General features: G+C 40.6%; 1 protein-coding gene across 1 annotated transcript; it reads left to right on the top strand.

The window, feature by feature from the left end:
- Positions 1 to 5,280: 5,280 nt before the first annotated feature.
- Positions 5,281 to 10,409, top strand: LOC136548046 (protein ENHANCED DOWNY MILDEW 2-like). Its single transcript, XM_066539701.1, has 9 exons — positions 5,281 to 5,594; positions 5,673 to 5,769; positions 6,039 to 6,083; positions 6,758 to 6,819; positions 7,463 to 7,559; positions 7,647 to 7,742; positions 9,515 to 9,762; positions 9,845 to 9,925; positions 10,007 to 10,409. The coding sequence occupies exons 1-9, from the start codon at positions 5,281 to 5,283 to the stop codon at positions 10,407 to 10,409; spliced, it is 1,443 nt and encodes a 480-aa protein (XP_066395798.1).
- Positions 10,410 to 14,803: the final 4,394 nt, after the last annotated feature.

The following is a 14,803-nucleotide window of genomic DNA, read 5'->3' as shown; positions in this document are numbered from 1 at the left end:
AATTCTTCTAACCGCAATAGCTGATCCTTTTGCTCGACAAGGCGCTAGAATAAGCGACACAATCATCCTATGCACAAGAATTCTTCTAACCGCTCAAGATCTTCATAGCAAAAGGATAGACCATGGAGGGTCTAGCGGAGTCGGGAGCACTCGAGGAGGTAGATAGAAGAGAAACATGGCTGAATTATTGAGTTGCTCTCGCCAGGGTTGGATATACATTTTATAGCCGGCCTGGAAGGATGAATCCAAGTGCCCGTGAAGCAATGATGCTCTCATAAAAGTTTTGAAGCATGGGCTCATGAGCTAACATAGACGGTGACAAATAGTAGACCCTAGATCAAGATTCTTTACTCGTGATTGCAGACCTATCGGGGGCACAGACGTGATAATTTTGAAATAAAATTACTTTTATCCCAAAATTAGGGGGCATGTGTTTACACCAAAATTTGGAAGAAGAGTCATAGGGACTCGAAAGCTTCCAAGATCATATCATCAAGGGATCAATTGCGTAAAGATCGGAACCAGCTGATTCAAATGCAGCACTAGAATCGACTTTCTTCAGGCAGCGCCAACAGATAATGACAAAAGCTATGATCAACGTCGGGACAAGACATGTTGGACTCTACAAAAAGAGAAAGATTAAAATCCAAGTTATCTTAAATTAGGAATATTTTCTCTTAGGGCCGAAGATTGTGATGAGTCATGCTTAGATAGGAGTCATGCGTAGGTCACGGGTATAAATATCAAACCACAGCTATTGTAAAAGACACACGATCAATCTAATACAAGTTATTTACTTTTTTCGGCTCTGACCACTCCTTAGGAGTAGGAGTAGAGTAGATCTCAACGAGTTCTTTAGCAAGTACGACTGCATCGATCCGATCGACCTCCACTGCTTGTCTATAAGTACCGTCATGGCTTATACCTCTGTTTGTACGGCTGCATCGATCCGGTCGACCTCCACTGCTTGAACTAGATTAAGGTCAAGTTATCGGCTCTAAGGGTGGCGTTCCTTCGGATAGATTTATTAAGTTACCGATATTGCTTATTTCTTCCATTATTTATTTAATTACAATAATATCACTTCACTCGAATGGGATTGATCTAGATCGGCCTTATATCATTTCTAACCCATCGTTTATTAATCTAAACTGATCTAATCTGCACTTTAAATGATGAGTTATGTTTTATCGGCTGTTTTATATCAATCTTAATCGTGCATAGCGTGCGGTTAAGACGTGTTTGATCTTAAGTAGATCTGTTGGCTAACGAAAACCGTTCCATGGCCCGTTATTACGGCCTGTGTGATTCTGCCTCACACCCCACTATTAGCACCGTGGAGTGGGGATCGTTATTTGGTAGATCTGTTTCTGAGATGGCATGATCTTAACTGTGCGCTATGCCTGAATCGGCTGTTTTAGCCTATATCGAGCGCTTTCACGAACAGTTCACGTCACGAGACCGTTGAAGTAGCGATAGGTTGAAAGATGTATTAGCCCCATGATCTTATTATTGTATTACGACCTGCTTGATTCTGCCTCATGCCCAACTGATATTAGTCATAAGTTAGGGTCATCAAGTCTATTGTTGATTCTACGGCCTGCATGATTCTGCCTCATGCCCCACTGGTCATAGCGATAGATGAGATCTAATATGTTCATTAGATTTATCTTTATTAAATGGTTGAATGATGATGAACTATTTCTTTTATAAAGGGGTTCGGTTACTTGCAGTCATTGGCTCAGTATAAGCTAATTATTGTTAATATCTTATTGCCATTGAACAATATTTATCTAAAGAATGATATTCATCCTGAATGATAACCGATTCTTCTTACACAACCCCATGAGCTTTAACCGATTTATTCTTATGAATATGCCAGAATCAACTATTTAGTCGATCTCCTTTCATATCGGCTCTCAGAGCCGCACATTCGGGACTGTCTGGCAACACCGGCATGTTCCGCCCTAAATTACTAATAAACTTTCTCTCCTTATCAATTACAGGGTCAAATTGACTGGCACGTCTCGGGAGAAGTGCGTAGGATCGACCATCCCTGCGCTGAAGCTAGGCAGATCTCCAGCTCCATTGAGCGGACCCTTTCGGCTTGCTCGTGTGTCCTCGGCACGAGACGAAATTCTGTGTCGACACAAAGGTAACATAATTTAGCATTCTCTGCTTATGTAGTCTCATGTTTACGGGTCTGCTTTAAGTTGTTATCTTCAACAGTACTACTTAAAAAGTAGTGTCATGTTCTTTTTTTTGGCCCCGTTCGGCTTACCCCATATTCGACTTGTTCGGCTTGTTTTTTCAGCCGGAACAGTATTTTTGTCTCACAACAATTCAGCCAGAACAGTGTTTTTCAGCCAAGATTCAGACCAGCGAACGGAGCCTTTATTGGAACCTCAAACTATTTCTAAATCACCTTTCTCTCTCTTGTATTTTCTCACCCAGAATCATGTCTCCTTTCTATTTCTTTTCCCCACATCCTCTTTCGCGTAGGCACAACACCAGTGCGAAGAGGGTAACTGCCGATTCGACCTATGTCGACCACGTCAGTGGCAAATGGCAAGCCGACGAGTTGCTCTTGACCCATGGTCCTCCTGGGGCTAGCCACGGCTCGGCCAGAGGGAGCACGGAGGTGGCAGGCTACTGGCGAGAGGGACCAAGTGTATTTGAATGGGACATGGGATGAATTGTGGTGGCGGAGGAAGGCAGCATTAGCGACATCGCCTGGGGAGAAATCGAGTGCAAAATAGGGGTTAGGGGGGAGAAGGAACCGGAGGGAGAAGATAATGGGTGGGCGGTGAGGTGGTAGGTAGGGATGTTCCAGTAGAGAGGAGGTGGCACCAAGTGAGGAATAAGCACTAGGTTGGTAGTAACCGAGGCATAGCGGGTGAAAAAAACGGCGTAACGGAAACTTAGAGACCCCTACTTGATCCGTGAGAATGAGTTAGGTTGGTGGAAGGGGAAGGATTGAAGTAGCTAACAAATATGTGGGACCAAGTAGGTAACTTGCTAAGGATTGATTTTGTTCCACTATCCAAAATATAGATTAGAATTGAACCCTATTTAAATAGTCTGCCAGAGATACTCTTAAGTTAAATAGCTTGGCCATGCTAAACGAACTCTCAAATTAAGTGTTGTGATTGTGACTTGCAAGTTGCAAAGGCTCACAACTCCCCTCTCCACCTATGGATGGATATTGCCATATTGGTTCCGTTGGAAAAGTTCAATTTTACCTGTTTAAGATATCGTCATAATTTATTTTTTATTGTTAAAATTCAAAACTAGACATTTTATCCTTTGTTGAATTCTCTGAATTATTTTACCTCTTTGCTCCGGTTTAAAGTGATTATGAGGACAAATTTTGTCTCTTTTCTAATTTTTAAAAAATTGGTAAATAGTTGACAAGGTTTTTAAAAATAGAAAATGATTTTAAGCTTCTAAATATCCTCAGGAAAATCATAAGGATAGATAAAAAGGATCCAAATTGTGCAAATATCTTCCGAAGCTTCAAAAAATTTGATTTAGCTAGAAAAATGAGAAAAACATATACAAATATTATAGAAAATCACCAAAGCATTCTAAATTAGTCAAATAACATATCTGTTTTGACTATCTCGATGAGCACTTCATGTTGGTGCACTCAATTTCAGAATTTGAGATTGTTTTGTAACTGTGGATATTTGGATTACTATTTGAGTCTTTTTGCACCAATTCGTAAGTGCTCTATATAATATTTTTCTGTGGATTTCTAGCTAGATTAGTTGCAAGCTGATTATATAATAGTTTTCATTATCAACTTATTTGTATATGTGATCAACTTTATGTTGCTAATTATCTTGTACATCATTATATTGCACCAGTTTAAAGTATTTGTCGGCGGTCTAATTTATCAGGTTTAAAACTATCGAACCAGGCGTTCAACCGGTTAGGCGGTGTTCGACAAAATCAACTGTCGGCATGCACACCCCCTCTACAGTCTCCGCCTCCGCCCGGTGCCGCAACACCAGAAGGGGCAACACGAAGGGGCACGGGGCCAGCCGGCGCGGGCGGCGAGATGGCTGCGTGCAGGTCTGTTCTTTTAGGCAAAGGGTATTTTAGTTATTTCCGATAGCCTCAGAAAATAGAAAAGATTAATGAAAAAGGCAAATGCAAGGAATCATCTGAATAATAAAAGAATTCATCTGCACACACTTAAATTTCGAAAGAAGTGTGAATTGGGAAAAAAATTAGGTGCCGAGAGAGTTTCCGTGAGCACCACCGCTCGAATGAAGACGTGTGTCCCAGCTCGGTTCCCAGTTCCAGTTGCTGCATTCTCGGCTCGCAGGTTGCTGCCTCAACGGCTCCAGGAGTCCAAAGATGGGACACGCGTCAGGCACTCAGGCGCGGACGCGAGGTGCCCAAAGTGCGGAAAGTCCGCACTGTCATGTATTATGCCTACTAACTTCGATTGCTTTGCAAAAAACATCGGTGGTACATGTGTACACCCATGTGCTTTACTGGGTCCGCCCCTGCATTCAGGGGTGGTGTTAAATATAATCGATTTTATCCCACAATTAAGAAGTCAGAATGTCTGTTTCGTGTGACTGCTTTTGTAACATTTTTCTTTAGTGGCAATTTCATGTGGAGTGTCTGCAGACTTAGACCACTAAGGGTTGGCTGATTCTGAATTCCCCCAAATCTCTTGTCCCCTCCTTGCCAGTACTTTGATGGAGGTTGGTGTAGGAATTTTCACCCCTCTCGAGCTTCTAGCATATCGATTTGTCTTATTGCTTAAATTCTTTATTGGAAATCTGTATTTGCAGCTGGGCATTTGAAGTGTTAAATATTTCATGTATTGCTATGTGATGTCAAGTTAGTGGGGAACTGTGTATTAACTTTTGGGTAATTACTGCTTTGTTAGTAACATTATCAAGCTAGTTGCCTCGCAGATTGCTATATCAGAAATACTTCAATCTGTGCTCTTATATTCATGGTTAATCACTGGATAACGACATGTCATATTTCTGATTTCAGTATATTATTTCAATTAGTAAGCTCATGTTTCCATAGTTCATTAGTTATTGTCCATTGCATTTTGTCTTATTGTTAGTTCTGAACTTCTGTGCTAAATAAAAGAGTATCTACCATGAAAGCAAATTATCAGTGTTCAACTTTGCTGTAACAACTTTGATAAAATTAGGCTTAATTGTGAACTTACTCCTGTCAGATTTGGTTTTTGTCCTTGCTTGAATCAAGTGTGGCCTATAATGTCTGATGATGATGATGATGACGATGGAGTGGAGCCACAAATTGAGGATGTCAATGGATACTACTTTGAGGATGGTGAGGGGGAACCCACTTTTGCACGGATTTGCGGATAAAAGTCTTCGCGTGTACAAGGAGGTGGTAGCTTGGAAGATAAGGCTTGATAGTGAGCAGCCCAACATCTATGTGCTTTCTATTCAGCACAAGTGGATAAAGCTGTTGAAACCACGAAAATGCTATGGAGAGTTCGTTCGATCAATATTGATTACGGTGCAAATGCTCCACTTTGTTCGGAGAGGGTGGCAAAGAAGTTCTTTGAATCACCTTGATGAAGTTTTTGGGTATCCAACTACATGCTTACTTTGTCTTTGCCCCCTCTGAGTATATGCTTATAATGTTTATTCGTTTGTCTTTTGAAGTAAATACAATCCTAAACCTGTGGCGGATGACTTGATGAAGCACCATAACCTAATCAAGTTGTTTGTAGAGAAAGATCAAACATTGATGAAGTCAAAGGTACAAGTTACTCCACTCCCTTTCTTTTTTGAGGGAAATACATACAGTAGGGGAGGGCCCATGTATTGCCTTTGAAAGCATGGTAATTTAATTTCAAGTTGAAACTATACATCATAAACTAGCATTACCACCCTCAGTTTGTTTGCGTGGAAGTTTTTATATAATTTCGTCATTGCCTTGAATAATGGACCTTATTGATTTTTCAGAGTCATGAGACTAGTTAGATGAGTGGCATGCACTGATTTTTCTCTTCTTTTGTATATATGCAGATTCTGCAAAGGCTTATTGAGAATGGCTTTGAGAGAACTAAAAAGGTATGCTAAGATCTAATATGTTAGCTTTACAAACAACAGTGAGAATCATGATGTAGGCATATTTGTGAAGAGTGATAGGAAGAAGAGATGTTGTGGGACACTTTCATTTTATTTCCTAACTTAGTTGCTGGGCTGTGAAACTTCACTGACGCGTCAGCAACTTGTATGGTGAAAAAATTGTTGGGGGTTATTCAAGAAAGCTTTCATAGTTCATGGTTGAGACTTGAGAGTCAGAGTTTTTTATAGTCATGAAATCAGATTGATTAGGAGGTTCCAAATTAAGTTAGATGACCTTTATCGCTCAAATCAAATGTATATTGTGAACTTCTCTTGTTACTATGTTCCCATGTTCATTCTACTCTGTCCAGTACAAATAAGTGTCTATTTGGACACCGACTTAGTCCCCAAAATAGAACTTTGACTATTTCTTTAGTACATTTGTTACAAAGGATAGCAAAAGTATAGTGTTATTAAACTATTTTGTGAGACACTACTTATAATATTTTTCAAATACCCAAACTAAGTACATAAAAAGTATTTTGTAATCAGAGGTTGAAATGGTTGAATGCACGCAACCCAAAACAACACTTATTTGACTAGAGGGAGAATTTCAAAAATATATTTATTAGGGTTTCTCATGTTTCACTTTTCCTTTGAATGAGCCTATTTTAAAGGCCTTAGGTCTGGAAGCACAATTCATTGTTAGTATGAGAAGGTTAACACAAGGGGAAATAAGGTTAACGTTAAAGAGATAACAGAAGCGAAAGGTAGCAGACAAAAGAGAAAGGGGAAGATAGATGACAGTGGCCACCAATTCAGCCTAATTGCAGCTAGATCCACCTTGCTTAATCCTTCTAAGCCTCATTCCCTAATCATAGCAGTCTCTCTTAAATTGTCTCCCAATTTGAACACAATTGGTATAGGTGAGCTATGGACAAAGATGCAATGAAGAGTGGATCCAAGAGCTGTGAACCGCAAATGAGGCAGACTGGGATGCCACATCTAAGTTTGGGTGTTTCAACTTTCAAGATCCCTTGTGCCTCTTATTTACACTGTCAGTTCATAGGCTATGAGTTATCTCCTTGAATTTGTACAAGATGAATTTACTTTATGAAGTTTCACATTAAGGGTTTGCTTCTGGGGTAAATGTGGAAATCACACTGAATTACTTATATGACCAGTGAGTGGAAGTTTTGATGAACCATAACAAGGAAAAACGCTTATTACTTTCTGCATGCAAGTGACAGATGGGGATGTCTTCCACTATATCCATGGTTCACGGTGTGTTGTAGCATATAAAAGTTTCTGTCTGTAAGCTCTTGTTGGCTTATTAAATCAGTTCGATTATACACTTTGATTCTTACAACGATTTAATTCAGCTGTGAAGGTCCATGCAAGAGGTCTTTCCATCCCACAGAGAAAGATGGCAGAGAATCTAAATGTGAAACTCTTGGTTACACTTCAGCAGAAGTAAAGGTAGCTTCTTGAAGTTTTTACTTAATGGTGCTGCCAGCTTTTTCATTTTCCTGGCTTGAATCAGTGACATGTCACTTTTGTTTACAGAGAATTGGCACTTATCTATGTGCAAACTGCAAAAATAGGCAACACCAATGTTTTAGATGTGGAGAGCTTGAGCCATCCCATGGGCCAAATGCTAAGGTATACTGAAGCCACTAAGCTTAGTAAATTATTTTTTTCATTTAAGAGAATGCACTTTTTTTTCATGAACATGGAGGAGAGCTGTGTATCATTATATGAAGAGATATAACCGAGTAGAGAAACCCTTACAAAACATACACTAGCACCCCATCACTCTCGAACAACTAGGAGAGTGTTCGGCTGGTATTAATTTTTACTGTAGCAGCTAGAAAACACTATTCATACTGGAATTTTGTGAGAGAAAAACACTGCTCCGGCTGGGAAAAAAAAGCCAGCCGGCCAGCCGAACACGCTCCTGTTACAACACAAAGCACTACCACAACCAGGAGGAAAAAACACCTTTGAGTCCCCTCAAGAGACAAGGCAGCTAGATAAGCAATGCCTTTAGCCCCTGCCAACCCCCATAATCTCATCTCCTCAACAGCCAACAGTTATGCTCTCAAAATTTGGTGAGGTCCCATAAAATACACAACGATTAAGATGATTCTGAATGGTCCAAGTTTTGAGAATTATAATAGAATTTAGACTTGCCAAAACCTGTCTGACCACCCCTTCGTTGATTCTAGACCACCAGCCATCAAAGGAAGACTCTCCCGGCTGTGGGGATTTAAGACAATGCACTTACTTGCTGGCAAAGAATAATGTTGCTTGTTTCCTATTATGGTCTTCCTATTTTCTTATTTTATTATGTTTGTGAAGGGCGGGCCTGGTGCAAGCGGTAGAGTCTTACCGCCTGTGACCGGAAGGTCCCGGGTTCGAGTCGCGGTCTCCTCGCATTGCACAGGCGAGGGTAAGGCTTGCCACTAACACCCTTCCCTAGACCCCACACAGAGCGGGAGCTCTCTGCACTAGGTACGCCCTTTTTTTTTGAATTTTAGCATTCCCTCCGATGCCATGAAATGCCTGAAGGGCGGGCCTGGTGCTAGCAGTAGAGTCTTACCGCCTGTGACCGGAAGGTCCCGGGTTCAAGTCTCGGACTCCTCGCATTGCACAGGTGAGGGTAAGGCTTGCCACTGACACCCTTTCCCAGACCCCACACAGAGCGGGAGCTCTCTGCACTGGGTACGCCCTCCCATGCCATGAAATGCCAAACTAGTGTGGAAACAAAAGCCGATATTATGGCATTGGGCCTTTGCAGTGGCACATGGCCAAGCACAGCAGCATATGCATGGCAAGGCAGTAGCCGCATGGTACACATTACAGTTATTGTTAGCTATTTAGAGCTTGAGATAGATATATGGATTGTATGACTTAGAGACATGTGACTGGCCTATCGGATTGCACATTGTTTAGTTTGGTTGTTAGGGGTGCAGCCTATTTAAGAGGCATCCATGTATTGGTGTGGGTAAGCAACGTATGCCCTCATGTACTGCCCAGCAACATTTTTCTCTCTTCTGAATATCCTTATCCTCAGCCACTCTCTTCCTATATATATTTTACTACCTCCGACCCAAATTATAGGTCGTTTTAGCTTTTTTAGGAACATAGTCTTTGCTATACACATAGATATATGTTATGTCTAGATACATAGATTTTACTCCCTTAATTCCAAATTATATGACGTTTTGGTTTTTCTAGATATATTACTTTTATTACGTATCTAGACATAGTATATATCTAAGTGCATAGCAAATGTTATGTATCTACAAAATCCAAAACGTCTTATAATTTGGAATGGAGGGAGACTATGCATTTAGAAAAGCCAAAATGACAGCGGAGGGAGTACCTGCTAATTCTATTTTGGTCCTAATCAGTAGCGTACATTCTGTTAGGTGTTTCAATGCAATCAAGCATCTTGCGGATATTTTTACCACCCTAAGTGCATTGCACAATTACTGGATCCTAATGCCACTGATGGAGCTTGTGAGTTGGAAAGAAGGATTATGGCGGGGATGTCATTTCCATGCCCCATACATTGGTGTTTCAAATGTGGACGCATGGAGAACAAGACTCAAAGAGCACTTCAGCTTGCAGTGTGTAGGCGCTGTCCAAGAGCATATCACAGGGAATGTCTTCCAAGGTACTGTTCATCCAGATTGGTTGCTTAGAGTGTTTAGTTTGTATAGTTGTTCTGTTCTTATGCCGTCTAATGTATATTTTAGGGAACTATCCTTTGGAGCAAAGGACAAGGATGGCAACCCACGTGCTTGGAAGCTTTCCAAAACAATTTTCATTTACTGCCTGTAAGTTATTCCTGAATTGTTTCCCAATATTTTTCTGCAATTGCTGCTCACAGCATTTGAGTTCTGTTAAATATCTCGCAGAGATCATGAAATAGACAAGGATACTGGCGCAGCTAGTAGGAACCATATAAAATTTCCAGCTACACCTGAATGCACCAAAACAAAAGAGCTTAGTAACAGCGAAGGCAGGATGACTGGCAAAAGGAGAAAGAACACTGACCAATCAACAAAACCTACAGAATTGTCAAACTGGTTGTGTGGAGCAGAAAGTGAGCAAGCTGACAATGTAGGTGCAAAAAGCACATCACCCCAGATTGTTGTAGAGCCTCACTGTGCAGCAAAGCTCTTGAAGGGTGATCCACAACTTGAACAATCTATTATTGGTGTTGCTGCTAGTCAAAATGGTGCAGAAACTATGAAAGGGCATGAAAAACAATTTGGCATTTCATCTTGTGTTCCAAGTACTGAAACAGAGAAGTGGTAGCTCTCAATGTCCCTTTTCACCTGTTTTTTATACTTTTGCCTACAGAATATACAGATTAATTTGCCATTACGTTTAAAAAAAATACAGATTAATTAAAATTTTCAATTTGTGACTTCAAGAAGCCTTAGTTCTTATATTTTCACTGGCCCTAATGTACAACTACTAATCTTTTCTTTTGTAGATCACTTTTTGGTTGCTGTACTGTTCCTATTCATTCTTTCTGTGGTGTAGCTCAAGTGGTAATATGCCACAAAAGTATGGCTAACAGTTGACAGGGATCTGTTGGTTTTCCATTTCAGGGTAACATGTTTGGCAGGGACACCATATGATGGGCCATCAACCAAGGGCATGTCTGATTGTTCTGTTCAGGTGCTTAAAGACTAAGACAACTACCCTATTAACACCTGCAAATTGTAATCTGGTCGTACATCTGTACAGAAAAACATGTTTTATGTCAACCGATTGGAAATCTTGTTGCAGGACACCCCTGTGGACAAGGATGTCGAGTTGGATAATGTGGCCTGCAGAATCACGGATGATAAATATGCCAATGGAAGAGAAAAAACACAAGAGGACTATACTAGAAAAGAAACTGGCCACCGCAAAGACTCGAGTGAAAATCAAGGGCAGAATGATGTGCTAGAGCTAGACAACCTCTGGGTGGAGATACAAGCTGATGGAAGTTCATTAGAACCAGGAAACAAGAGAGACAAGGAGGAAAATGCATATGGACTCGGATCAGCTTCGGGACAGGAGAAAGAAGCCTCCTCCAGGAGAGAAAATACACGGTCAGATAGAGGGATGGTCCCCATGAACGACAGTAAAATAATTGATTACAGGAAGGGTGGGACGACAGTAGATAATGTTGATGACCACTCTTCAGAAGGAAGCTATTCGTGCCAAGGTGAATGGAGTCGTTCTGAGGGCCTGTTTAGATTCCAAAAAATTTTGCGCAGTACCTGTCACATCGAATCTTGCGACACATGCATGGAGTACTAAATGTAGACGAAAAAAAAACTAATTGCACAGTTGAGTGAGAAATCGCGAGACGAAACTTTTGAACCTAATTAGTCCATAATTAGACACTAATTGTCAAATACAAACGAAAGTGCTATAGTAGCCGAAATCCAAAAATTTTTGGATCTAAACGGGGCCTAAGTGCAATGATGGTCTTGTAGCAATAGACCAGGATACATCAGGTGACAGGTCAAAAAAGAGAAGCCAACCTGTGGAAAATGCATCTGATGGCAACAAAACAGACTTGGATAAGAACAAGAAGCATAATCTCAGAGAAGATGGAAGAGAGACTCATTACGAAGATAGGAGAACTGAAAGGAATACAGCAGCAGACACATCTAGATACAAGTGCAGAGATAAGAACCAATCAGATCGAAGAGAAGAAGAGCCTGTGGGGAGAAATACTCGAACAAGTTCAAGGGAACATTCACCGGAAAGGGAAAGGATGGACCACGGAGACAGTTATCCTGGAGCCTATAATAGACAAAGATGTGAATCGCTGCACAGTGTTAATTCCTCAAGAAGTGGTTGTGATGACAGGAGGCAGTTGAGTCTATGTCAGTCATCATTTCCTTCACCTGAATTTGGCGGTGACCATTCCCATTTGTACCCGAGAGATTCTCAATACAGAACCAGCGGGAGGCATAATCCCCCCCAATACTTGGGAATACCTCAATATAGACCCTACACGGCTGCCAGCGTGGCTGTCCATTCAGCAGTGTGTTACCGGCTTGCTGGTGGCTACGGAGAGGGATCACGGGCTTCACGGCCAGTTACGGACAAGTATGCCCCACACCTTGACCGCACAAACTATCAACCAAGAAGCCAAAGTGACCTACAGCTACAGGCTTCACGGCGAGTTACAGACAAGTATGCCCCACACCTTGACCGCCCAAACTATCAACCAAGAAGCCAAACTGACCTACAATATGACCTGCGGCTTGTTCAAGCACTGCACAACAAGAATCTAGTTTGAGTAGTTTAACTGATGATGTATCTCATTATGTACGGACAGAACACCTAGGACAGTACCTTTTGCTATTGTCGGAAATGCTTCCTTGAGGGCTGTATCATATTCCTCCTTGCTGTCAGTACGGTACGCATATAATGTTGAGAAAATTATTAATAGACCTACATGTCCATCAGATGTTTTACTGGGGAATTGGTCGTGTTGAAACCGAAAGGATGAGTCCTTTATGATGATACCTTGCAGTTGCTTGCTTTGCCTCATCGTTTGCCTAAGCTGTAATGTTTCAAATTTCAGCCCAATGTAATCTTTTAAGCATCTATCAGTAGTTAGACCCGTCGCCGGCCAAGATGATGGCTCCTCGCCAGCATCGTTCGCCTAAGCTGTAATGTTTCAAAATTCCTATCCTCTTAGGCCCCGTTTGGATTCTTAAAATTGAATTTATTTTAATAATCATAATATAGATATATTCTATACGAGAGAGATACTTATGTATTGTATTTCTACCGTAGGGGAATGAGTTGAAGAGCGTGTTATAAGTTGCAAAGTAAAAACGTAGAATAATGATTAATACAATCAAATTTCATCTATCACCCTATGAATTTGAGATAGGCTTATATATGAACTTTAAAAAGTGGTGGAATGTCAAATTTTAAGTCAAAAAGCCTAATTTATTAAGTAGATTTTAATTCCTCTAAATAAAAGGATCCAAACAGTCTTTAATGGAAATGGATACAATCCCGCTCGCGAAAAAAAGTTGCTTGCTTTGCCTCATGTGCCTTGCGCTCTCGTAATCACTGCATGTAATTTCACATAAGTAGCTGGATTCTTCAGTTTTGTGGGTGGTGATACCCCCTGTGTTTTGTGGGGATTTGTTGCATTGGCTCTCATACTTTGTTGCATGAATTTGTTGCATTGGCTTGAAGCGAGAAATAGTGAAATTATGAAAGCAAATACAATATTTTTTTTATTAAGTTACCCTGATCTTGCCTTGTTGTTGGTCCCTGGTCCACCGAGAATTATATATAAATTGAAGTAAACATCATTGCTAACATTAAGACAGCTAAAAAATGATGAAACACAGAAACTACACATACGCATGGAAGTAGGAGGAAAGTAGTGGGGGCCTGGGTGCTATAAACACTGAGGCCATGTTTAGTTCCTCTCTCTAAAGTTTACTCTCTATTTCATTGAATATTTGGACACATACATAGAGTATTAAATATAGACTAAAAAAATAACTAATTACACAGTTTACGACTAATCTACGAGACGAATCTTTTAAGCCTAATTAGTCTATGATTTGACAATGTGGTGTTACAGTAACACATGTGCTAATGACGGATTAATTAGGCTTAATAAATTCGTCTCGTGGATTACTGATAGATTCTGTAACTTGTTTTTTTATTTTTTTATTAGTATCCAAACACCCCTTACGACACCTCCATGTGACATCCTAAAACTTTACACCCTGGATTTAAACAAGCTCTGAAATCACTAACGAATGTCTTTTGACCTGGAAATTAGTTCGGGGGAGCACCGAAACCTGTACAAAATCTTAAAGAGGCAAAGTACATGAGGAGGGGAAGAGATCAGAGATCAATGCAAAAGGACGCGGCGAGACAACGACAAGGAGGGAAGATAAGCTATGGCTGAAAGTACCGTTGACTGATTTGGTGTGAGAGAATAATACTATTCGTTGGCTGAAAAAGTATGGCTTATAAGTCAAACAAGCCTAAAAGAACATGGTGATAGGAAATGGATGGAGTCTTGGCTTCAAACGCAGGTGATGGAAGCAGCCACAGCCATAGCCAACAGCCAGCGGTTGTCAGCCGAAAACTTTCTCCCTGAAGAACCCCAACCCTCATCCGCATTTTACTTTGCTATTCAACGCGTCAGGTTTATTTAGGGGGTGTATGATCACCTAGACCAAACTTTAGTCCATGTCATTTAGATGTCAATCGAGAGTTTTAAATATAGACTAATTATAAAACTAATTGCATAAGTGGAGGCTAATTTACTAGATGAATCCATTCATGATTTGCCCATGCAATGCTACAGTAAATATTTGTTAGCCATGGATTAATGAGCTTTAATAAATTTATCTCGTAAATTAGCCATCACTTATGCAATTAGTTTTATAATTAGCTCATGTTTAGTTCTCCGCATTAGCCTCTAAACATGGACTAAAGTTTAGGCCCAATGATCTAAGCACGTCCTTAATATGTATTCATATAGGTTAGCATAGTTTAGCGACATACTTATTTTAAAATTATGAAAGCATGCATCTTTCTCTAGTCAACGTAGAATATATATGAATTTTCAATTTTGAAAGGGAGGGAGGAGCAGCGTTCACATCTCGGAGTAGCTTTGGCCGGCTCCACAACCGCCCTTTTCCCTTGTGACGCCT

The sequence above is a fragment of the Miscanthus floridulus genome, chromosome 4, assembly GCF_019320115.1.
Source record: "Miscanthus floridulus cultivar M001 chromosome 4, ASM1932011v1, whole genome shotgun sequence".
In the NCBI taxonomy this organism is placed as follows: Eukaryota; Viridiplantae; Streptophyta; class Magnoliopsida; order Poales; family Poaceae; genus Miscanthus; species Miscanthus floridulus.
This window is presented reverse-complemented; position numbering and strand designations above follow the sequence as displayed.